This window comes from Desmodus rotundus, chromosome 8 (assembly GCF_022682495.2).
Source record: "Desmodus rotundus isolate HL8 chromosome 8, HLdesRot8A.1, whole genome shotgun sequence".
Taxonomy (NCBI): Eukaryota; Metazoa; Chordata; class Mammalia; order Chiroptera; family Phyllostomidae; genus Desmodus; species Desmodus rotundus.
The window spans coordinates 96,664,283-96,691,000 of NC_071394.1; the positions used below are offsets into that span (position 1 = coordinate 96,664,283).

The 26,718-nt window shown below is 39.6% G+C and overlaps 1 protein-coding gene across 1 annotated transcript in view; it reads left to right on the forward strand.

Annotated features, from left to right (window-relative positions):
• Window positions 1–26,718, forward strand: part of SYN2 (synapsin II) — a 202,674-nt gene that overhangs the window by 136,073 nt on the left and 39,883 nt on the right. Inside the window, exons 2-4 of the mRNA XM_053929697.1 lie at window positions 20,277–20,334; window positions 21,735–21,826; window positions 24,114–24,270. Coding sequence (XP_053785672.1) covers window positions 20,277–20,334; window positions 21,735–21,826; window positions 24,114–24,270 — 307 coding nt within the window. The remainder of the gene's footprint in view (window positions 1–20,276; window positions 20,335–21,734; window positions 21,827–24,113; window positions 24,271–26,718) is intronic.

A 26,718-nucleotide genomic window follows, 5' to 3' on the forward strand; every position in this document is an offset into this window, starting at 1 on the left:
ACAGTTTTTGTTATAGAGCTATGCTGTGGCACATACAAGCAACCCTTGTTATTTGTGGTTTTAATTATTTGCAGAAAAACAAACACAATTTTAGGCATATTTTCACAGTTCTTTCAGAAACCTTTTCTTCACTCACTATTCGAAAGGTTGTCTGATTTTACACATGTCAGGAAAGACTTTGGAGTCTCTTAATCTTGGCTCTTTAACTGCCGACTTTTTTGATACCTGATGTTTTTCCCAGGTTCATTTCCTCTCCCCACCTTTATACCTGCCTGTGCTCTCTCTGGACTTTCATTAAAATGGGGTTAGGGGTTCCAAGAGATAATGTGAGGACTCCACAGAACACGATTTGGGAACCACACTAGTCTAGTTCAACTTCCTCACGATAAAAATGGGTTAACGAAGACCTAGAGAAGTGAAACAAATTGCCTAATCTATATAACAAGCTAGTGACAGGATCTGGACTAGAACCTAGGTTTCCTTTCCAGGCCAGTGTTCTGTTAACCACAATTTACTGTTTAGAGCCTCATTTCGCAAGAGGAGAAAACAGTAACAATGAGTCTTTTATTTTATTCTCCTTGGTGAGATCTGACAGGGTCCACCTCTTCTTCCCCTCTAGTAAATCAGTTTGGCCCCCTCTTGTTATTGTTTTTCTCTAGAACCCAGGCTGGGGCTTGTTTTTAGCCTTTGTTCTGTTCCCAGTGTTGGTAGTGCCAAGATGGATAGCGAGAGAGCGGATTCAGGCAGGTCATGGTGGCACAGATGTTTCCTGTCCCTTGGCTAGTCTGGCTGTGTCTTTCAGAGGCAGCTGAATGCCATGGCCAGGTGTGTCTTTCAGGGCCTTCCAAGCCCTTGGAGGTGGTAGGTATTTATAACTGCAATTTCCTCATTATCTTCTGTTTTTCAAAGGCCTCTAGCTGCTACCTGAGGTAATACATCTTCGTCTCTACTCTGAGAGTCATCAATCATTCAAAGCTCTCTGTGGTCTGGTCATAGTCTATCTCTATTCTTTCTGCCCAGTGTCCCGTTTGTGTATTCTATGTTTTCTCTGAGAATACTGTCCTTTGTCTCCTTCCTCCTCATCTTCACCTATTAAAATATTACCCATCTTTCCAGGTCAAGCTTTTAAATGCTGCTTTTTCAAGAAGGCTTTCTCAGTTTTCAACCTTACACAATCTCCCTCTCTTGTAGAACTTGAAATAAGTGTTTAGCCTCATTTCCCATCATTCCCTGCCTATTTTATGTGCATGCCATGTTGTTTCTCACTTCCATGCCTTTACTTATGCTGTCCATTTGCCCAGAATTCCCTGTCCTAATTTTTACTTCACTTTTGCCTAGCTAGTTCCTATTTAAATTTAGGATGGGCTTAGACATCACTTCTATCAAAATGGCCCTGATCCATCCACACTGAGTCAGGCTACCCCCATAATATATCTATCTCTGTCTTTGCACTTACATCCTATAGTTCACCTATTTGTACCTGACTAGACAGTGTTCTATACCTTTTATTTATTTATTTTTTTAATTTTCTATTTCTAGCATCTCAGTAATAGTAGAGCTTAATAAATATTTGTGGGATAGATAAACACAACTTTTTATATTATTATAATGCCTTGAGTCTACATTTTTCTGTAACTATGTCTACCACTAAACTACACATTAATTCTGTGAGGACAAGAAAGGGGATTGAACCCTACTCATCTTTTTGTCCCTCATAGGTTCTCATTCATAGTGAGTATTATCAGTTAGGGTTCTCCAGAGAAACAGAACCAATAGGAGATATATTTAAAGGAATTGGCTTACATGATTGCAGAAGCTGGCAAGTCTGAAATCTGTAGGGCAGGCCAGCAGGTTGGAAATCTACTCAAACGAGATACCTGTTAGTCCTAAGGCATAATTCTATTTTCTTTGGGAAAGGTCAGTTTTAAGGCTTACACTGATTGTCAAGAGTAATCTCCTTTACTTAAAGTCACCTAACTAATTGTTGATATTAGTCACATCTACAAAATACCTTCACAGCAACATGTAGACTAAGTGTTTGACCAAAGACAGGGCACCGTAGACTAGCCAAGTTTACACATAAAATGTAATCATCACAGTAAGTAACCAACGAATGTTTGCTAAATAGGCTTTTGAGCTTCTTATCTGAAGCTCAGAAAAAGACAACAGTCTCACTTCTGTTTCCAGCAGTAATTTGAACTCTAACTTGAAAATCCTTCACCATCTAAACTCCCAGTGGCTCTGAGTTAAAAATAAAAACATTCTTTAAGATACATAACTGAGCTTGCAACAAAGTAAGGAACTCTTCAGAGGCTGAAAATGAAGACAGACTGAGTAGTAAGTCTATGAGATGATGTCGTATCAAGCCTCTTGGGGTATCTGTTTTGGTAACTTTGGTGCTTGAACTTTAATACCCACACAGGAAAAGGAGATGAAGACTTGAGTCTTCACAAGACAGGCATTAAAGCTAAGACCTGTACGTGAAACTGGGACGTTCAGTGAAATGATGGATAGAAAGAAAAATCTCATAATACATGGACACCAGAAAGTTGTGTATCTCAGGCTATCTTGTAGATGGGGGTCGTGGAGGTGGGGGGAGTCTTTTTTTGAGAATCCAAAACCATAGGTCTATCTTCAGTTGGGTTTGGAGTTTGGATGTGTACTACCTGTGATTAATTAACATAAAAAGTATGCCTGGGGTGCCTAGCCAAAGAAAACACAAATCCTCTTAAGATGATAAAAGATCTAATGATTAAGGACAAAGAAAATTAAAAATCAGAGGATAGAACCAGATATCATAAATAATATAAGGCAGAGATGACAAATAGAATTTCTAGAAATAAAAACACAGAGCATTGGAATTAAAACCATAATAGACTGTTTAACTGGGAGATTAGACACTGCTAAAGAGAAAATTGGTGAATGGAGGGTAAGGCAGAAATTACCCATGATGCTTCACAAAGAAAGGGAAAATATGAGAGCAAGGTTAATAGACATGAGGATAGAATGTGAAGATCCAATATATGCTTAATAATCATTCTAGAAGGAGAGAATAGAGAGAATGGGGATGAGGCAATATTCAGGGTAATGGTTGAAAATTTTCAAAAATTGATGAGAGACCTCAATTAAGAAGCATACGGAGTTCTAAAAGATACATTAACATAAAGCCACTTCTAAGCATATCATAGTGAAACTGAATAACAGCAAAGACAAAACGTAGTTCTTATGAGCATCCAGTAATAAAAGAGGTACTCTATAAGAAATCACAATTAAACTAAAAACAGTGACAAAATAAACAAAGGAATAATGTCCTTAAAAGCCAGGAGGGGGAAACAAATCCACTCGATCTACAATTTTTCACCTAGTTAAATCTTCATTCAAGAGTGAGGGTAAACAAAACACTAATTCAAAGAACATATACACCTCTATGTTCATTACGGCATTATTTAGACTACCCAAGATATGGAAACAACTCAAGTGCCCATCAATAGACGAGTGAATAAAAAAGTTGTGGTACATACATGCAATGGAATATTACCTGGCCATAAAATAGAATGGAATCTTACCATTTGTGACAGTATGGATGAGTCTAGAGGGTACTGTGCTAAGTGAAATAAATCAGAGAAAGATAAGCCATCTAATTTCATTTACATACGGAATCTAAAGAACAAAACAGAAACAGACTCATAGATACAGAGAACAGACTGATGGTTGCCAGGAGGGGTGGAGGATTGGGAAACTAGGGGGAAAAGGTGAAGGGATTGAGAAGTGCAGATTGGTAGATACAAAATAATTATGGGGATGTAAAGTACAGCATAGGAAATGGAGTCAATAAAATTCTAATAACTATGTATGGTGCCAGGTGGGTACTGGAAATATCAGGGGAACACTATGAAGTATATGATATGGTCTAACCAATATGCTGTACACCTGAAAGTAGTACAAAATAATATTGGGTATAAGCTGTAACTGAAAAAAAGTCAAAAAAACAAAACCCCAAACAGCAAACTTCAATACAGCAAATTTCAATACAGTTTAAAAATCAGCTGTCTGAGACTGGAAACACAAACACACACACACACACACACCCCTGAAAAACAGTAATTTTTCTGATGATGCCTTGTTATGAATATTGTAGAATAGATTCTTGCTTGCATTGGGTTGGGAGATGGGATTTGATGACATGATTTTAACTTTCCTACACATGGCCCTGGCTGGGTAGCTGGTTGGTTAGAGCCTCATCCTGATACACCAAGGTTGCAGGTTTGATCCCCTGGTCAGGGCACGTACAAGAAGCAGCCAATGAATACATACATAAATGGAACAACATATTGATGTTTCTCTCTCTCTCTCTAAAATCAATTTTTTAAGAAAGTTTTCTTCATATGAATGATAGACAAGACTACTAAGTCTTTGAGCCATTCAAGAAACATAGTCATGTATCAGAATTTTTGACAGAAAGGGAAAAGCTACTGTTGGCTTCAGGATTTTAGCTTTATGAAAGTCATTAAAGTACAGAATCTAGAACCTGAGAAAAAACAACATTTAAGTAGAAATCTCTTTTCAAGAGTACTGTCAAGATTTCTGTTTGATTATTCCCCAAATTCCAAATTACTGGCTACACAGGTCTTCAGAGGTCCTCTCCTGGTTACTAGCAAACCAGGAAGCAAGAACTAGCTCCATCATACCTTTTTAGCCTTGTCCCCACTGCCCTGTCTGCCATACCTCCTCTCTGCCATATGCATGTCCTATATTATACCATAACTGCACCACCACTTAGCGTGGCTTTGTAGATTACACTTTCTTGCTGCAGTACTTTTGTTTAAGTCACTCTCTACTTGAAATACCCTTTCCAGACCATATCCACATATTGAAATGTTACTGTTTATTTCGGATGCTGCCAGAGCCCGAAAATGCCTTCAGAAACCATGTGATCAAACCTTCTTATTTACATATGAGGAAAATATAATCCACATGAATTCCAAAGCTACTCAAAATTTCTCCCATTCACCCTATAATCAGAATTTATCATTCCTTTCTCTATACTATAGCACAAACAGAAAAATCATATATGTAGAATGTTTGAGACCTGATCTGTTCTAAATCAATATCTTTGAAGTTTTAAGTATCCTAACTCTAAAGGAATACAATGAAGTTTTTATTTTTAATTGTGGTAAAATACACATAACAAAAATTTAACCATTTTAACCATTTAACCATCTTAACCATTTTTAAGTGTACAATTTAGTAGTGCTAAGATAGTCACAGTACTTTGCAACCAGTCTCCAGAACTCGTTTAATCTTGCCAAACTGAATCTCTATATGCATCAAACAACAAATCCCCATTGAATTTTACCCCACAAGGAATTTTAAAGAGGTGTTTTATCCTATATGGTGTGATAAAAGAAATAAAGGAATTTAAAGTATATATGTCTTAACTAAAAATAAACTTAAAACTTTAATTTCAAGAGTTTGAGAGTTGTTTAGAAGCCTGGTGAAGAAAAGATTTTTCTATAAAAGCAGCTGTGAGAAATAAGGAGAGGATTAATATTTATAATGGCTAACTATTAAGTTACCAAATTGTATCTACAGGTGTTGGTTTTCTGTGCTGTTTTGTATAATTATCCATTTTTAAAACTATATTTTTATTTACAAAAGCTATGGATGAAAAAGGGCTTATGTATAAGTTTGGTGACCAAAAGAAACCTTATGGGGTGATCTGATCATAAATTCCTCAATGGGCAGGTCATGGCTAGTGGTCATGCCCCAGGCCTATAACTGCTTTAGTAAAGACATTTATTGAATATTTATTTATTTATGATCATCTTATTTTTAATTGTATTTTTTCCATTACCATTTATCCCCCAGTAAAAGCTTTTTAAGCAAGCCCTGTTTATTGTTTTTGTGCCCTAGGATAACATCCCTTTGAAATGCCAGAAATAATACTCTTTTTCAGACCTCTCAAGGGAGGTGCCCACCCTTAAGGGAGCACATAATCTTGTTAAGTATCCTGAACCTTGATTTCCTCCTAGTTTTACATAATAATCTACCTTATGCTCCTTCTTTCATTCCAAATGCATAAGTGAAACTGCAAAGCTGTCATTGTCTAGAGCACTTGAGATCTTGCTCCCAGGCAGCATTGTCAGTGTGGCTCAGATAAACGCTTATGAAAATTCTCTATGGGTTTGGATGTTTCTTACTTTGACAAAGTCATACTTCCTAGGAAGCCATTTTAAAATAGTAAGAGAAATTGTTACTCTCAATTGTTTTTTTTACAAAGTTTTATTTAATTAAAATAAAACATGCATAAAAATGAATATTTTAGAAATTATGAGTGCCTTGTGAGATTTAAAAAAGTGAATCATCTTTTAAAATTCTTTTTTTTTAATAATTCTATATTTTTGAAGTATTATGAAGTGGTTAATAAGATCTGTTATGGAGTCAGTTTGTATGGTCTTGAATCCTGAATTCACCACTCAGTACTATATGACCTTGAACAAGTGAATCTCTCTGCGTCTTTGCTGTAAGATTATTTTATCTATACTATCAATCTTATCTCTAAGGAGCTAGTGTTACCTCCCTTATTTGATTGATGTGAGGATTAAATGAGTAAGATATGTAACATCATCACAGCAACCATTGCTTACTAAGTTCTTAACAAATATTAGTTATTAATTTAACTGTAGTTAATATAATTCTGGTGTCTGGACTCTGGAATTAATAATCTACTATACTTCTGTTAACACTTTTATTTTTATTCTTTGTGCCAGAGCTAGAGCAAAGTCTATAGTCTTTACTTTCCTACCCCAACCCCACCAACCAGTGCTTTGCATACTGCTGGACAAAAGTAGGTACCTAACCTAAAGAATCTTTTTAAAAATATAAATGATGAGAATACTTTTAAATTTTTATACAATACATTTTATTATAACAACACTGAATGATAGACTCCTTTTCAAAGGAATATATCCAAACACTAAGGATAAAATGAACTGAGTTTTCAGGCCAATCAGTTTGGGTTGGTTTTTAAAACTACTCTTTTGGGCTTGTTGAATGTGAAGAGCATTTCAGTGGATCATTAGAGGTAACTGAAAGGATGGGCAAATTCATTGAACGAAAGAGAGTTAGAACAGCGCCATATATTGTAGTGCTTCTATGCTAAGGCATGACCTTCTGTCCAGATCCCTTCTGGACTAAACTTGGTGTAACAGAAAGAGCGCTGGATTGAGAAGAGATCAGCATTTCCCACAGGGTTCCCACGGCAAGACCTTGGATAACTTTTCCTCTTTAAGCCTCAGTTTCTTCACCTATAAAAATGAGAGGACAGTATCTAATGTCCATTTTTCCATTTAGAACATGTGTGGTTCCATGTTGCTAAACTTGGGTGTAACTAGGAGGCTGTGGAAAGTGCCAGTTCTTCCTTCTTCCAGCCTGCCAAAATTCAGTCCTTAGTGCCTATTCTGATGAATAACATCTCCCCCTGAATTAGTGCCAGTTGGAAAATTGTAGAATGGAATGTGCCACCTGGGTTTAGATTTGGAAATCTAAAGTGCTGTTGCCTTGAGGTACAAGGATGTTTCTGAAGAACCACGGTGGTGAGTAGGCTGATAATACCAGCTATGGCAGTTTGCACTTGGACCAGGAAAAAAGAGTCAAGTCTCGTTTGCTAATGGGAGCAAAATGAGGTAAGAACTCTTTTTTTATTATCTTCCCGCAGTTTGCTATGTGAACCATGCCCTGGTGATGCAGTATCACAGAGAGAATCAATGAATCAATAAGGTGACAAAAATAAATAAAACTTTCTTATGCTTCCATAATGCTTAGCTGTTTATACAGGGTGGGACAAAGGTAGGTTTATAGTTGTTCATGTGGAAAATAATACAATAATTAATAAATAATAAAAGAATAAATTCTGTTGTGTGTGTACTCACAACTATAAACCTACTTTTACCCCACCCTGTACTCTTTTTTAAAATTAATTTTCATTTATTGGTTTTGGAGAGAGAGGAACATCGATTTATTGTTCTACTTATCATGGTTTCATTGGTTGGTTCTTGTATGTGCCCTGAGTGGAGATAGAACCCACGACTTGCCTTATTGGGATGACGCTCTAACCAAATGAGCTACCTGGGCAGGGCTCCCACCCTGTATTCTTTATCATACTTGATCTCACAAGGATTCTGAATGGAAATCACATGCTTCGTTTCCATATCCTATAATGCCATTTAGGGATTTCTGGTGAATTCCAATATTCTTTCATTTTGGGGGAAGTTGTCTTTCATAGCATGGTAGAATGGAAAGGGAATGTGGTCTGCCTCTAGGAGTTTGACCTTGAAGCAGTTAAGTATTTCCTCTCTCTGGGCCTCTGTTTCCTCATAAATAGGAGGCCTGCAAGCAAAAATGTCCCTCTTAGGTGGCTAAGGGAATATTCATTAATATCTCATATGAGAGTAAAATCTATAAACACCTGAATAGCTAGTATGATGATTTGTACCTAAAATAAATCATTAAGATCGAGGATAGTCTCATGGCACATTGGAATAAATTACCATATTTCTGTCTAACTTATAAGTGCCTGATCAGCATTCAAGCAATGAATCCATTTTGTTGAAATGCGCTCCATTTCAAAGGGCTCACATAGGCACATTGTTTAACACAGTGATTTTTACATAAAAAGGAGGAAGAAAAGGACCTAAAATATGTGGATGGGTGCTGTGCTAGTTACTTTACATACTCATCTATTTGTTTAACAAATATTATTGGGCACTTAACATGTACCAGGCCTTATAATGGAATTGGGCATAGGATTGATACAACAGTTAACATGACAGCAAGGTCACTGCTGTCACAGAACTTACATTTTGCTTGGGGAGATGGATAATAAACAAATAGTCAAAGAAACTTTAAAATAAAGATAATATCTTTGAAGATAACAGAGCAAATGATTGGGAGGGGAGGGGACTACCTTAGCTCTGATAGTCAGGAAAAAAAATGTCATTGAAGTAATGTGTGAGCTGAGACTTGAATAGTGCAAAGATCTAGGGGGAGAGATGTATTGGTAGCATGTGCAAAAGCCCAAAAGAGATGATAATTTTAGCATGTTTGAAAAATACATTAAAGGCGTGGTCATTGAAATCTAACAAACTTTAGAAATAGGTATTATCATTACCTTACAGATGAAAATACAGAGAAGTAAAGAGCCCAAGTTCAAGTAGTAAATTCAGGTTAGGCTGGCTTTAAAATCCACACTCTTTCCACTATGCCATACCACTCAGCAATTGATTAAAATGCAGTTTCTGAGTTGGCTTGAATAACTTGTTTCTCTGTAACATGGTAAAGAAGGTACTCTTTCTTCCTTTTGATTCAGGGTGTGTAAGGTATAAATTACAGTTTGTTCTTTGCATTTAATGACCATACAGTATTGTGTATTCTTGTGTGATACTGCTTTATGTATTGTGGCTCCTTGTTGCCTCAAGTCTCAGGTGGGTAGGTGTTCTCTGTCAGGGATCTTGTTTTGTCTTTTACTTTTTAACAAGCAACAGGTTTCAGTTAAGGGTGTTTTTATAAACAGAATGTTTGTGTCTCCAGTCCCCCAGTTCATATGTTAAAGCTCTTAACTCCAAATGTGGTGGTATTTAGAGGTGGGGCCCTTTGGGAGGTAATTAGGTTTAGATGAGGTCATGAAGGTGGAGACTCCACGATGGAATTGGTGTCATAAGAAGAAGGAGAGAGACCAGAGCTCTTCTTTCTCTCCACCATGTGAGAACACCTGTGAGAACGTGATCCCGATAGATGCATAAAAAGCCCATGCGATTACCCTTGTGTGTGTGTGTGTGCGGAGAACTCTTGGCAAATTTCAAGTATACAATACAGTATTATTATCTGTTGTCACCATGCTGTACATTCGATCTCCAAAACTCATTCATCTTGCATAACTGAAACCTTGGATTTTTTAACCAACACTTGTCATTTATCCCTCCCTCAGTCCTAGGCAACTGCTGTTCCACTCTATTTTAGATTTACATATAAGTGAGATCTTGCAATATTTATCTTCCTCTGTCTGGCTTATTTCACTTAGCATAATGTGCTCCAGATTCATCCATGTTGTTGCAGATGGCGGGATTCCCTTCTTTTTTTTAAGGCTGAATATTTTATTGTATGTATACATCACATTTTCTTTATTTGTCCACCAGCAGACATTTAGATTGTTTCCATATCTTTTTAAAATTTTTATTTTTTATTTTTTTATTGTTGTTCAAGTACAGTTGCCTTCCTTCCCCCCCCCCCCCACTCTCCCCCAACCCCAGCCATCCCCACCTCCCACCCTCAATCCTACCCCACTTTGGCTTTGTCCATGTGTCCTTTATACATGTTCCTTGACAACCCTTCCCCCTTCCCTCCCATGATCCCCTCCCATCTCCCTTCTGGTTACTGTCAGCTTGTTCTTCATTTTAATGTCTCTGGTTATATTTTGGTTGCTTATTTGTTTTATTGATTAGGTTCCATTTATAGGTGAGATCACATGGTATTTGTCTTTCATTGCCTGGCTTATTTCACTCAGCCTAATGCTCTCCAGATCCATCCATGCTGTCTGCAAAGGGTAGGAGCGCCTTCTTTCTTTCTGCTGCATAGTATTTCATCGTGTACATTGTTTCCATATCTTGGCTGCTGTGAGAAAGGGGTGGTTTCTAAGAGGACCAATGGACAGAGGCATTAGTTTGACAAGAGGGAATTGGAAAAGAGTGTCTGACCAGGAGATTGATGTAATATTACCATTCAGTGTCTGAATGGTAGTAGGAAGGGGTTTCTACACATGCTTTTTCAGCTTGTTCACAGCACAAGGGCATGGACTAAGGAGACCAGTGGGAGATGAAACACAGCCCCACATTCTGCTTGCCAAGCCAATTGCGCTGGGCCAGGATTATGTCCACCTAGAGGAAGGGGTGCCTTTTTTTGATTCACATAAAGACTTTGCAGCAGGCTTGTCAGAGAAATAGTGGAATATCAGTTTAAAATAAATGGTGGGGCCAGATTATAGAGGACAGTTCTTTGTACTAGACTGCTGGATAGAAGTGTGCAGCTTTGAGCATAGTGGTGATTATGGCTATGATTTGTGACCCTACACTGGAGTTAAACTTGGATATTTTTCAATACAAGGAACCCTATTTATCTGGCATAAAATTAATCCATATCTTTTGAAAATTATATTTGCTTGATGTTTCTCCAAAGTAAACTTTATAACTAACCCACTTTGCTCCAATATCAAATCAGCCTGATTTAATTTTATAAGCCAGTCATGGAAAGAGAATCTGTTCCATGACTCCAAAGCATTTTGTTCTGTAGCTCCACTATAATTACAGACAAATGCATCCAATCTTCCCATCACGTGTTCTTCTGAGATACAGGATTCTGGTTTTTTTTTTTTTCTGTATTTGATAATCTTGTGATAGTACATCATTTAATTATTCCCCAAAATAGAGACCTTCAGAAAATCTGCTCAGAAAAAGTGACCTGCTGTTCCCAGCTGAAGTCACAGCTGGGGTGTTTACTCAGACATTAGTCATTCTCAGGGCTTGGAGATTGCCGTTTCTCTTAAGGGCTCTCATCTGCCACCCAAGGCTGTTGAAGACCTCCTGCGGAACGCTTGAGGGGCTTTTGTAAACTCCGGAGGACTAAGTGGGTATCACCAGAGATCTGTAAGCCCAGGACTCTATCAGATTGTGCATGGTTGCCCTGTCTAGCATTAAACTCCAAATGCCTAGCTTTTTTCAATTCAATAACCCCACAAACATTTCCTGAACATCTACTATGTGCCAAACAGTAGGACAGGTATTAGGAATACAAAAATGAATAGAACACAGTCCCATCTAAAGAAGTATAGACAGTCTCTAAACTTGATCATCAGAAGCACTGAATTTTAATTTTACTAGCCAGTTCTGCTACCTACTAACTGCTACCGTTAAACAAGTCACTTAATTTATCTGGGCCTTATTTTCCTGTAAAACTAGTAACACTGAGATGACATTCATGTACAGTATGAAATATAGTAAGATTAATTTGGTTATCTGGGGAGAACGAAGCATATGTAGTCACTCAGGTTCTCTTTCCCTCCTTCACTCCCTTTTGTCCCCTTTGGATCTTTACCTTTACAGCCTGAAAAAGACTCATTATTTCAGCCTTTCCTAAAATCAAAGCCTTTTTATTTTGTTCTGTTTCTTTTTCTTTGGGCCAGTTCTTCTTTTATCATGTCATTTGTGTGTAGGTAAGTGGACCTGATACTCTGTATCACAAATACAGTATGAAAGTACTAAGGCTTGTACTTGGTCAGAGTGTAAGAAACCTTTTATGTTGGGTTTCCAATAAACTTTCTGATGATAACCAACATTTTTTACCTCTCATTTTCTTGATCTTTTCATGTTTTGTGAGATATCCTGCAGGACTGATATCTTAAGAAAACAACTTTCTGCCATTTTAGGTTCCTTTACTGGATTGTAGGTGAACACTCGTTATCCTCTGATAAGATAATTTCCCCCGAATGTGTTTTCTTACACTTAGTCACATTAAAACTCCTCTGCCACTTTTCTGCCCACGTCCACATCATCTTTCAGTTTATCCCTAATCAGCTTGGCATTTTAATCCCTGGAAGAGCTGAATGCCATCTGCAAACTTGGCAATTTCCCCATGCATTCTCTTTCAGATCTTCATATGAATGTTAACTAAGACACCAAGCAGCCTGTTTTCTAAGAAGTGCCTTAGTTGCAGAGCATTTGATTTAATGACTTAATCACTGAGTTAATAAAATGAAGGACCAGGTACAGAATGTTGCCTTTATCCAGAAAAGTGTTCAGTTTCTATTTTCTTTCTTTCTTATTCCTAAACCAACTATCCATAACAGACATTTCTTCTCCATGTACTGAAAGAAAGTTTTATGGTTTATGAATTATATAACAAGTCCAAATTTAAGATAGTAACCCTTTTACCAATGTAAGGTCCTATTTTAGGTCTCATGTCACTGTTCCAAAACATCTAAAGTAAGAATCCTATACCACTTTCTATCACTTCATTAAATCCTATTTTTAAATAACACTGTCATTTCCCAACTAGATTCTAAATTCTAGGCCTTACTGATCAAATGATCAATCGAATTACTAGGTGAGTGCCGTCCAGGATCTATTGGTTTGCCGTTTAACTGTAAAACAGTAAGTCCTAAAGTCTAGTTTCTGCACCAGCTTCTAAATGATCTTGAACCGTAGTTCGCTTTACACCAGTTTCTTCCATATTACAGGCAAAATGGTCTCTCAGATCTTAGGCACATCTGACCATGCCACCTCTCTGCTTAAAAATCTTTGATAGTATTTTTGGAAACAGTTGGGAAAACGTGAATACAGGCATATCACAAAAATATTGTGGGTTTGGTTCCAGGCCACCACAATAAAATGAATATCACAATAAAGCAAGTGACACAAATTTTTAAGTTTTCCTATGCATATGAATGTTATGTTTACTCTATACTATTAAGTGTGCAATAGCAATATGTCTACAAAAGCAACATATATACTTTAATTTTAAGATACTTAATTGATAAATAATGCCAACCACCACCTGAGCCTTCATGTTGTTGGTGGAAGGTCTTTCCTTGATGTTGATAAAAATACAGTTATCTGCAAAGTGCAATAAAATGAGGAATTCCTGTATAGACTCAAAGATGTTAAAATTATTAATTATTAAACAATAACTAATTATTAAAAAGTCATTAACTTATGGTTGGCAAATTCATAGAAAGAGAGTAGATTGGAGGTTACTAGGGACTGAACGGAGAGAAGAATGGGCAATTATTACTTAATGGCTGGAGTTTCTGTTTGGGATGATGAAAAAGTTTTGGGAATAGTGATAATGGTTGCACAACATTATGAATGTACTTAATGCCACTGAATTATACGCTTAAAAATGGAAAATTTTGTTGTATATGTTTTGCCAAAGTAAAAAAATTTGTCATTATCAGTTAGAGATAATGCTTAAAATTTTATAGGAGAAATGACATGTTATTTGGGATTTGCCTTGAAACACTCAAACAATAGTCTCAGCAACAATAATTGAGGATGATAGGTGAAAAAGATTGGCAAGATGTTAATAGCTACCAAGGGTAGACTTTTCATAAGAAGATGTTCCTAAAAATAATTTGGAGGCTAACCATGAAGTCCCAGCTTCTCAGCCTGACATTTGAAGCTCTTTGCCAGTCTGTCTCTTCTGTTTCTCAGGCGACTTAGCTCTCACCGCATAGTTCTCTCCCCTGCAGTCAGCTGGTCTGCTGCCTCGCTCTGTGCTCTTAACTGCCTCTGTGCCTTTGCACACACATTTTAATTCTGCTTCCTCCTTATTTGGTATATTTCTACTCCTTCTTTAAAACTCAGCCTTCCCAGACTTCTCCAGGCAGTGAGAACTCCCTCCTTGGGTTTCTCAGAGTCTCTTATTCGTACCCCTGCTACAGCTTATATACTCTATATTAAGATCATTATTTATGCTTCTGCTATCCACTAACATGTGAACTTCTTGAAGGTAGAGGAAACTTACTTTTCACTGTATGTCTTTCTGAGCTATATGAAACTTTTATTGTTGTTTTAGTTGTGTTGTAAATATTTTTAAAGGAAAGGTGAGAATGTGCATACTACTTATAAATCCTAAGAGTTAAAATGGACCTTAGCAATTACCCACATGGATACTGGTCTCCATTTCTAGGCTGTGCTTTCTCTACTTGGCAACTGCTAATACATTTTTATATTTCTAGCACCTACCACTCGGTGCTCAGTAAATTGTTGCTGAATTTACTGACAAACTACAGCCCTTTTTCTACAGATTGCAGGTCAACTATCTAAGCTTGGGGTGTGTGGACACATACTTTTTAGAAGAAACCATTGATTTTCAGGCATGTTCTTTTAAAGCAGCAAATAAGCACCTAGAGGAATGACCCTGGGCCAAGGGAGTCTGGCTATTAAGCTGGGACTGCAGCCGTGTCTCCAGTACATCCACATCTTGCCAGTGGGTGGCAGCAGACGCTCACAAATTTGCTTCAAGACCAGCAGCCCAGATTTTACCCTTTGGTTATAGGATGGAAAATGGGTATCCTCTACTATTTCCTGACTTCTTGATACCTGAAGATGCTTGGCTAAAAGACTGAGGCCTGAGTTAAGACAGTGAGAGCCAGAGTCTAAGCACCTTGTTAAAGATAAATGTCCAGACCAGTGCTAAGTATTATATTTACTATGCTGTAGGTTCCATAGTCCTGAGAAAGTCTTCTCCTCTCTAAGTGCCTTCTGGAGCCTGCAAATGCATTGTTGGTACTTTCATCTTCTAGCTTGAGGTTTTGATCCTTGTGCAAACTTCAGTCACCTAGGGAGTGTTTACACTGTAGCTCTTTTTAGGTCCTTTAGTTCCAGTTGGATGGATGGAGATTAAGAACAAATGTTCGTGTATGAAAGGATAGAGAAGAAAGAGCATGATACCCGGGGATGTGGACATGCAAGAACAGAGGAGAAGATCGCTGGGCCTACAGAGATGGGCTCAGTCCACTGAGTCCTGACAGTGGCCTCTTCTGGTTTTCTACATTTGTCCAGCCCAAACCGTCACTCCTAACACCTCCAGTCAATAAGCAGGCACTGATTGTGAACTTACTAAGTACACAGCGTGGCGGAGGAGTTGGAAATTTACAGATACAATGATTATATTTGTACAGGCCTCAGCTCAGGGCATATAATATGACAATAGCACATAACCAATATTTAAAATCCAAACGTTTTGGAAAATCCAGGGCTTGCTTATGGGTGGTCTTTGCTCTGAAGCATTATGTGATCACAGTCTGGTGGTCTGAGGCTGATGATAGGAGAGGGGTGTCACAGATTATTAGACAACCGAGTTTAGAAGGTGGTATCACATAATGATGCTATGAGCCAAATATGAGCAGACAATAAATATGATGAAAGTTCAGAAGAGGAAAAAGATGTATTGGCTGTGGTAATAGTAAAACAGCAATAATACCTGGTACATAAGTGTTTGTTGCATTTTCCTAATAGTAATTAATATTTGCATAGCATTTCAGAGTTTCCAACACTTTAATGTCAGTTATTCTCATCTGGCCTCGTTAAATCTTCACTACAACTTGTGAGTCAAGTATTATAAATTGAGGGTAAAATACTTAGAATAGTGGTTAGTACATAGAGAATATTTGCTATTACTATTAGCTCTATTTTATGTATCAGGAAACTGAGGCTCAGAGAGGCAGTGACTTGCCCAGAATCACAGAGCTGAGAAGTGGTGGAACTAAGCCTGAACTCAGCACCCTGGCTCTTATTTGTAGACTTTTCTCCATCATCCCATGCATAAAAGAGGGGTATTTAAGCTGGGCTTGTCTAATTTAGGCTAAACTTGGAGGTGGCCTTAGTGGAGAAGTCTCTGAAATCATGTTCCTTAGCCTCACAAGCCCTATTTGACAGGAAGATGGGAAGTGATGAGGGTGTTGAGTGCCTTGAATAAGAAGAGTTAAATCTAGAAGCCTCTACTCATTTTAGCAATAAGGGGAGATGGTCCATCAAGGAAGCTCCAAGCCATTAAACTCACATACATCCTCAGCTGCTAGGCTTGTTAAGAGAATGTTACAATAGGGGGAAATTGACAACACAGGCACCCTTAGGTATTTTTAGTCTGTGCTTCAAGGATGTACAGCTTGGGTTCTGTTTAGGACTGAGCACAAGGGGTGAGTTTGAATTGGTTTGACAAGAATGCCAGTCAGAAAATCCTTAATGAGCACCTTTTTCTGTTCCCAGTTTATGCAAGGGACTATATGGGGGGGGGGCGCTAAGGGAGGTGAAATAACTTTTCTCAAACACCAGGGAGGGTGCTATATTCTTTTTCTTGAGGGGGGTGGCAGTATGAAAGTATCAGTAAAAACTATATAACTGTCTATTCCATGCACTAGAAAGTCTGCAGCGAATTATTTGTCCTTCTAATGTACAACATAGTGAGCGTAGTTAATAGTACTGTATGTATACTTGAAATTTGCTGAGTAGAACTTAAGCATTTCTACCACACACACACACAAATAGTTATGTGAGGTGATGGATATATTAATTAACCTGATTGTGGTAATCCCATTCACAAAGTATATGTATATCAAATCATCATGGGGTACACTTTAACTGTATACAACTTTATTTGTCAGTTATATTTCAGTAAAACTGGAAAAAATACATTATTTATTTCATGGATATATTCTTAAATGTAAGCCATTGTAACACTATTTGTAATAGCAACCCCCCCCCAAAAAAAACTAGAGATCTAAATGCTCACCCAAAAATATTGATTAAATTATTGTATGACCTTCAAATAGAATTTTATACAACTGTTAAGAAAGAGGTCCATCAGTATGTGCTGAAAGCATATCACTAAGATGTATTTTTAAATTCAATAAAAATCAAAGTCCAAACAAGGAGTTTATGTAGCATGATGCCATATGCATATTTGAAGCATATATGTATACGGATTATGCACACATTTTTCCACAATGGAAAGATATGATTGTACTGATAATGGGGAGTATATGTGATGAGAGAGAAAGGAAAATTTTATTTTTCATTTTGTCCTTTGATGTGCTTTTTGATTGGTTTAACTACATGACATACTCTTTTTTAAAAAATTTAAGCCTTTTGCCTAAGGTCGCACAGCCAGGAAAGGGCACAGCTAGGATTCCCACCAAACTAATTCCAGAACCCTTGTGGATCTAGCACACTGCCTCCTAACAGTGCTCTTAGTATCAGGCAGTACTTCTGTCACTTGCTTGTAAGCTACAAAATTTTTCATGAAAATACCTGGAACCGAAACAGCCAAAGGCCAGGAGCTGGGAGAATGGGCTTATTTCCAGAGAGGGCTCTGTGCCCCATCCGCCTGCCATCTTGGCTCCTTTTTTATAAGATTGTGGCTCAGCCAAGAGAGGTCGGTGACCTGGAGCCAGGAAATACAGACTGATTTCTAACAGGACAAATTACCTTAAGGAAAAGGCATTAAGATAATTGGAGAGGTGGGGGTGGGGAGAAGGCATGAAAACAGTATCATTAGCCAGCTTGGTAAATGGGCAGGTGCAGGAAGTGGCAGCTAAACCAAGCCAGAATCTATAAATATACTTCAATATTAGTGCTTAAAACCAACAAAATAAATGAGTGAATTTAAAAACTTGGCAGCACCTAGATATAAACTCTTACTTCTAAGCTTAACTCTCAGGAACTTTTCTGTGATTTGGGCATATTATTTAACTGCTCTTGGGTTTCAGTTTCCCCATCAGTTAAATGGATGACACTATCTGACCTGGCTACTGCAGAGTTGTAAAGAACAAATAAGGCAAGGAACTTACTTGGAAAATGCAAGGCATCGTACAGTGTGAGAAGTTACTGTTAATGTCTCTGAAACTTACTGGACAGAAGGAGAGCTATTTTGAGATGGAAAATGGGAGGAAGCATCCGAAAAGCATTGCTGGTAACAAGGTAGCACACCTAACCAGCACAAGAAAGGAACCCCATGAGTCATTTACTCTAGTTCCTCCTTTTTGTAATCATGTACAAAGACCTACAGAGTCCAAGATCTGCCGAGTAATGATAGTGCCCTGCATAGACTATTATTTAAACCCATAAATAAGATGGAACAGTAGCCAAAGGGACAGGATATGCGACAGGCCCCTTGCCACTAAGCTATCAGTGTTGAACAGGGTCCTAGAAGCAAACCAATGAAGCTTAGTAAGGAATTAGGGCAGAGGTGGAGGGATGGACTTCAGTGATTCAACCCCAGGATGGCTGAGTGCCTCTGAGGAACAATTTGAGGGTGGCCAGGGACTTGGATAGGACAAATGACAACTTCCTAGAACGGACTGTTCCAGAATCCAGGGATGAAAGGAAATAGCGTGGCGGCATTCTGGATAGTTCACAGGAACCAGGATAGGAAGGAGTATTTGTAGTAGAACTAGTGCTTACAACATCAAGTCCCTTTTGAGCGGAAGAAGGAAAATGGGGGGGGGGGGGCATGCAATACAGCACACATAACAAGTCAGCTTCTGTAATGGGGGGAGTAAAGATGGAGAGAATGAATCGACAGAGGGAGATAGTACCATGCAGTGCCAAGGGCATTGGACTCAGACTTGGGTGTGAATACTTGCTCTGTCACTAATTGACCTTATGACCTTGTATATGCCATTTTTCTCCTCTGAATCTTGGTTTCCGCATCTCAAAAATGAATACCTTTTCCCCTGCCTCTTAAGTTGTTAAGAGGATTAAATGAGATGTTCCTGAAAACAAGTAATACACAATTCCTAGAACATGATGCCCAATATATTAATTCATTCCTTTAATTTGGAGAGGGACCTTTAGCAAATCATCAGTGAAACATGCTAATTTGACGTTTCAAACATTGGGAAAGCAAGCTCACCCTAGCTAACAGCTACAGTGTGGAAAGGCCCTTTTTACAAATGGAGAACCAGCCTAAGTGGGCAGGTAATAAAATCTTCTGGCAAGGAGGGTAGGTTAAGGACAAAGTAGAAACGGATATAAATATAAGCATAACACAGTCTGCTTACGTGAGACTATAAAGCCATTAATGTGAAGTTCCTCCAGACCCACGACAAAAATGGGAAGGTAGTAAGTACTGTATAACAGCTTGACTCATTTTCTTGACTTCTCAGAAATATAGGATAACTTTTGTGTTCAATTATAGTAGCTTTCCTCATCCTCCTCCTCTTTTTTTTTTTTTTTTCTGGGAGCCTCCCATTCTTTTTGGAAGTATGGGTATGAAAAGGCAAAATGATAACAGTTTCTTTAAAAGTAAAATTCCAAAGGTGGAAACTAACTAGAAAATCAGAGTGAAATGGCAGATAGGGGAAGGTAAGGAAACTACAGAAGACTGACCTTGTCTTTACCAGGAATAATATTAGGGAAATTCCTACTTTTAGACTTCTTTGGTAGCCAAAGGACCAGAGATGTTATAAAATTACAAAACCTGAGAGTAGAATAGTGCTCTGGTGTATTTTGTAGGTGAGTAAGTTGAGCATAAAAGGGGAGGAAGTGGTTTGCTTGAGTTTCTGTCGTGGCTGTCCAACTGCAAAGTGAGGCTCTACCCCTAACACACATCTCTTGACTGTCATTCTGGGGTTCTGTCTGCTCTAGGCTCAACTTTATAATAGTGAATTTCTGACCTCAAACACTTATACAAAACTGATATGTGGGTTTTTTTTTTTCTTTTTCCAGGACCAAGTGCTTTCGGGGCAAAAAAGTCCTTGGAGATTATGATATCAAAGTGGAACAGGTAATCAGCCTGAAGCCCTGAGCTGCATTGGCGTTATCAGTCCTCATTGGCCCCTCTCGGCATTTCAGAGTGAACCATCTAGTTCTGCTGAGTGGAGTACAGTGTGTCTCACCAGGTTCCAGTCTATCTCCTCCACCCCACCCTTTCCCCAGGGATTTTCTCTCTATGAGACATAGTCCTGAAGGCCGTATCTTTCAATTTCCCTGACTTTCTATCATGGTTCTGGTGTCCATAGAGGGGTAAGTAGTGTGGCTCTTAGGGCCCTGATTCAGTGCAGGGTTCTCAGGCTGAGGAAAACCTTAAAGGAGCCATAGCTCCACGTTATTGGCGGCATGGTATTCCTGGGTAGGCACATGTTTGCTATTAGGAATGCGGCCTCAAGTGGTGACTACTCTGGGCCTGAGGCTACACTTCAGAGGGAACTTAGAAAAGAACACCTCCTTGTTTTAATGCAGTGAATTCCTGAAAGGCTTATTTTTTATCTTCCTCTGTTCTTTGCTTCATGATAAATAGAAATGAGATCCATTTGGGTAGAGGGAAATGTGTGGTTTAAACAGTGCATGTATTTTCTAGATGGTAACAGACGTTACCATTCCTTACACAATATGCTGTGATCTACAGAGTACTTTCCTAACCATTATTGCACTCAGTTCTTTTCTTAAAATTTTTAAAAATTGGTTTGAGAGAGTGAGAGAAATACCAATTTGTTGTTCCACTTATTTACACATTCACTGGTTGACTCTTGCATGTGCCCTGACCAGGGATCAAACTCGCAACCTTGGCATATTGGGGCGAGGCTCTAACTAACTGAGCTACCAGTCAGGGCTGCATTCGCTTCTTAAAATAAGTGGTTAGGTAGACAGGGTTGATACATTTTTTTCCCATTTTATACATGGGAGAACCATTCCCTCCAGAGAATATAAGTAACTTGCGTAATGTCTTGTGCAGCTAGTTGGGGGGAAAGCAGAACAAAAACCCACTTGCCTAATCTACAACCTAGTGCTTTTACTTTGAAACTGATAAAGGGCTCGTTGTTCTCAGAGAGGCAGCACAAAGGGTGATGGTGGGCTGGGAGTCTGAAGACCGAATTTTGCTTCTGTCACTGCCAACAATAAGTTTTTGTTTTGTTTGTCTAGAAAAGTAACTTAACTGCTCCTTATCTCTGCTTCTTCTGCCTCATAGAGGTGCTATGAGTTAGATGAGATCAATTTGTAAAAGTGCTTTGAAAATTGTAAATAAAAAGTTTGGTAGTGGGGATGTTGTTGCTGCTGCTGCTATGTGGAGGACTTGGCAAAGTCAGGACTGTTGACTTATTCCCTTAGTATTATTTTTATTTACTTTTTTACCATAGTAAAATTACATAACATGAAATTACCTTCCTAATCCTTACTATTTTCCAGGCAGAATTTTCAGAGCTCAACCTGGTGGCCCATGCAGATGGGACCTACGCTGTGGATATGCAAGTGCTCCGGAATGGCACAAAGGTTGTACGGTAAGGTCCTTTCTGTCCTCAGGGTTACTGTTACTGTCTCCAAGTTACCATCTCTGGCTTGCAGAGGCAGTTTCAAAATCAAGTGTTGAAGTGGTATAATAGCGCTATGTATAGTGTGCAGAACTTAATGATGTGTATAAGAAGGCAGAGAAAACCAGCTACTCCCTCAGGGAGCCCTTGTTCCAATGGTAGAGAAAGCTTCATGGACTGAGAGCTTACTTAGAGGTAAGTGAATTTCTATCAGAGGGGTTCTGGAATTTTAGCCCCAGTTTAACCAGTGCAGCTCTGTGCTTTTATCTCTGCATATATTTTCCTGGAAATCAGGATTTCATTGCTTTAAAAAATGTTTGGACTGGGCTTGTGTGGCTCAGTGGGTTGGGTGTCATCCTGCAGACAGAGGGGTTGCCGGTTTGGTTTGTTCAGGGTACATGCCTGGGTTGCAGGCTGGGTCCCCAGTTGGAGGCATGTGAAGGGGAGCCAGTCAATGTTTCTCACCTCTTTTTCTTCCTCTCTTCCATTCTCCCTAAAAACAAATAAATAAAATCTTATTTAAAAAATAAAAGCAGTTGTACGACCTTTAAAAAAAAGTTTGAAAACCTCTTATCTAATTCAACCTCCTATTTTACATTGATTTGCTTAAATTCACAGAGTGAGTTGGTAGCAGAACCCTGTGTTCTATGTGAATTCTTTTAACTCCTCGTCCTTTGTTCCACCCTGGGAACTCATAACTCTGACAGGAAAACCTCGAGTCAAAAGTGACAACATGGGTAGAAGAAAATTTTCAATTACAGAGCACTTACATGCTAGGTAGTGTGCTGGGCACGTATATACATGATCAAACGTAATACAACAGTTCTGTGAGGGAGGTGATGAGAATTCTAGATTGGAGGAAATGATTTCCACAGTATTATTCTTACCAGGGGCTTGGTGTGACTTCAGGTTTTCAGATATCAGAGTCTTGCTCCAGGAAGAGTCTTCATTTTATTCGCTTCCCTATCTCAATCTGCAGTACCCTGACACAGAGGCCTCCAGTATCTTATAGGAACTGGGACAGTGACAGGAAAGGCAAAACTTAGGTATCTGGAACCTAACAACAGAAAATGTGAGCTTGTCTACCCTGTGTTCGTCTATCCTGGAGACTAAGGAGGAGGGCAGAAAAAGAGATGCTCATCCTGCGAGACAGACAGTGGGTTTCTCTCGCTGCAGGTAGAGTGAGTCATGGGGATGCATGCACAAACCAGGCAGTGACAGGGTGCTGGGAGGGATCTGGCAAGAATAAGGTAGGCCGTTCCAGGTACCAGGAACTCAAGAGCTGTCCACAAGTCTAGAGCTCAATTCCTATAACTGGGATATGAGGTTTGATCTTAGGCATACAGCTGGAGCCAGTTTCCCAGAATTGGGGCACTTGAAAGTCAGAGCATCTCCAGCACTTGATGCTAAGTCTCCCGGGAGACTGAGGAGGGCTCCTTCCAATCTCACTTTAAAAGTCTGATTTCTGAGCCTGGGTGGGGCTGGAGCTGGGGGGGCGGGGGGGCGGCTGTTGGACGGATGCCTGAACAGACAACCAGGTAGGTCATTGCATATAGTGTAAAACTGCTGAATCCTAGAGCCTTGAGGATGGATGCTGCCACAGAATTGAATCTCTAGGAAGATAAGTTTCCTTAGGAGTAAGGGCATGAAGACAGGGCCCCTGGTACTGTGGATCAGCTGTGGCTAAGAGTTTTGCTGGCTAGAGGTGAAATGCAGGGAGCCTTCCCATGCATGGGAACATTCTGTACTCTTAGTACTTCCTGTAGCTGTTGCTCAACCTCAGTCCTGCAAAAAATATTTGTACCTCTCCCTAGTGTCCGCTTTGGAAGAACAACATTGGGAAGTCTGGCATCTGGTCTCAGCCTGAACCCTTGCTCTCCTGGGGGCATGATGAGGGCATTGCCTATTTTAAGGAGCAGATTTAAGGAGCTTCAGCTTTCACACTGACCCATAGTGACAGGGAAAATCTTGTTCGCTTAAGGTGTGAGGATCTGTTTCTTCCTTCCTGAAGATATTTGCATCTTAGAAAAAGGCCATGTTTAACCCAGAGGAATAGGAATTTCAGAAATATGTTTCTCAAATCTCCTTTGAGATGTGCCATAATACCTCCATAAAGAAGAGGAATAATAAAATAAGCGGCTTGGATCAGGTATCCCTTAAGACCTCTTCTCTGTTTTGGGCTTTGGAAATGGGAGATAAGGTGACATATGACTTGAGGTGCTGTTTAATGGCAAACTTGCCTCTATGTTCTTACCAGGTCCTTCCGGCCAGACTTTGTGCTCATCCGGCAGCATGCCTTTGGCATGGCAGAGAACGAGGACTTCCGCCACCTGATCATTGGCATGCAGTATGCAGGCCTCCCCAGCATCAACTCACTTGAATCCATTTACAACTTCTGTGACAAGCCGTGGGTGGTAAGTGAGGTCTCCTTCCTCCCATGTGAAAGGGGAGGATCCAGGTTCTATATCTCCCAGTCCACCAGGAGGGACCACTGGTAAACGAGATGCAGTAGGCACTAGCTGAGAGGTTGTGGGAGGAGCATCGGCTGGGACACGGGAAGGGCACGCTCTCACAAGAAAAGGTGCTCTCACTGGAGCACCTTTGCTGCATAGTAGGCCTTTGGCTTCACAGCAAAGTCACACCAAAATTCTGTGTAGAAGCCCTTACAAGTCTGTAGGCTCTGCCCTTAGCCATAGGATGCAATGATAAAAATACCTGTTTCTTACCTTTGAATGGTCTATCTATTGGAAAGCGCTGAGGCCAGTGGGGACCAAGGAGATGGTCCATCTCAGAGGGGTGTTAGTGACAGTCTTACCAAGTGTTTTAACAACCTCAAACTCAGATTTATCCACAAAAGTATGAATCAGACACTTATATGAACTGGCAGTGCCCTTAGAGATCAAATCTCCACCCTTCATGGTAGATACATGAAAATTTAAAAGGAAAGTAAGGAGTATAAAACCATTTACTATATCACACCAACATCTGAGATTTTCCTATTTTAACTTTATTTAATCTTCACAGTAACCGTACCAGGATGATATTATTATCATTATTACCACTTTTTACAGAGACATGAGACCCAGAAAAGGTTAATTTACCAAAGTTACGCAGCCAGGATTTCTCTAGATTGCACTGTCACTCACATACATTAACTTACCATGTGAGGAAGAAGCTGGTGTTCTGTTCCTTGGCTTGTCTGGAAATCTAGGAGGCAGTGGAAACTTCTGAGCAGAGAAAAAGAGTGGGGCTAAGAGGGAGAGTGACCTTTGATGGCTACTGGGGTGCTCTGGCCTCCCCTCTGACAGCTGAAGCAACCCGGGTCCAATAGCTCTGCCGCTCCAGCCTGGCCCTCTCAGAAGGAAACACCTGCCGCTGATCACATCCTCCTCCTCTTGTTTTCCAAAACTCAAACATCAGCTGTCACACACTGGCTTGCCAAGAGTCATGGCACCAGTGGCTGATTTTGAAGTTTCTGGACCTCAAGCTTCTCCACCTCTCAGGGAGCTGAAGGTGGCGGGGTTTTTTTTTTTGTTTTTTTGTTTGTTTCAGTTTTTTAATAGAATAGACCCGTTGCCTCTGCTCTTGATCTTTTTTTCACACCTGAACTCAAAGTTTACCCATTTCCTTGAAAGCCAGGAATAATCAACAGTACGAGAGAAAGAGTCAAAAGACCTGGGAATTGCTGTGGTTGAGAAGGTTGGGTTCCCCTTGTTCAGCCTTTCCCTCTGTGTGGCCTAAGGCATCTGGAATCATAGTTTTACAGAAACAAGCTAAAAGGGTTGTGATTTGAGTGTGTTGTTACTGGCAGAAGAGCACTATGAGGCCTTCATCAAGCCTTGTTCTAGGGACCTCCCCTTTCTCCTTAGTCACTGGCCATCCCTACTACACATAATGCCCTTGTCCTTCCCCCAGTCCCTCCAATACCTGTTAGAATTGGGCTCCCTCATAGCCACACAGGGCAGTTCTGCTATTGTCAGCTTTTTCTGGGTGATTTCACTTATCAATCTTATGACTAAACAAACACCTCTCTGCCGTGGTTTCTTAGTCTGTAAACTAGGAATACCTCCACCAGTTTGCCATTCTGGTTGTTAGAGTCCCATAGAATTTGGGACCCTTATAGAAACTGGTCCCCTGCTTTATGTTTTAAAAAAACTGTGCCAGAGGCAGGGAGGAGAGGATCAGAGAGCCTGTGCCTAGGACTTTGCCCCTCCTGGGATCTGGGATCTGGTGAGGGTTCACGTTCTCACCTATTCACAATCCCAGCATGTTGCGTTTGGCATTGCATCAGAACAGCAGGGCTCCCTGGCTACACACCAAGTTCTCCCTTCCTTTTTACTAAGCAGCTGCCAAAATAATGGCATTTTATATACTTGTATTGCTCTCTGCCTGTTAATGGGAGTGGACAAATTTGGTGACTGTGAGGGGATGGGTCCCTCTGAGATGATGACTTTGCTTCTTATTTTCTAAATTTCTTAGCTTGGTGTGAGGAAGGGCCTCAGTTGATTGGAAAATGCTCTACCTTATGTCACTGTGTCTCTGAGCACATCTGCATCTCATAAGTTAGTCAGAGCGCACACTAGGATGTTGGAAGGAGACGTGGACCTATCAATGAAAGGAGCATTCCAGAGAAAGCAAGAACATCTCCACGCTATACCGCTGCAAATGTATCTGAAATCCCTGTCACTCTTTCTAGGTTTTTTTAGAGACAGATGCACTAGGGTTGCATTAAATGTTTTATTTCCAGGAGGGATAAGGATGAATTATTAAATTCAGGCTGATCTTGAAATCCCATTTCTTCCAAGAATTCTTTCCTGATTCATTGGATAAGTGGTTATAAGAAACACTATCTTGCTATTTGT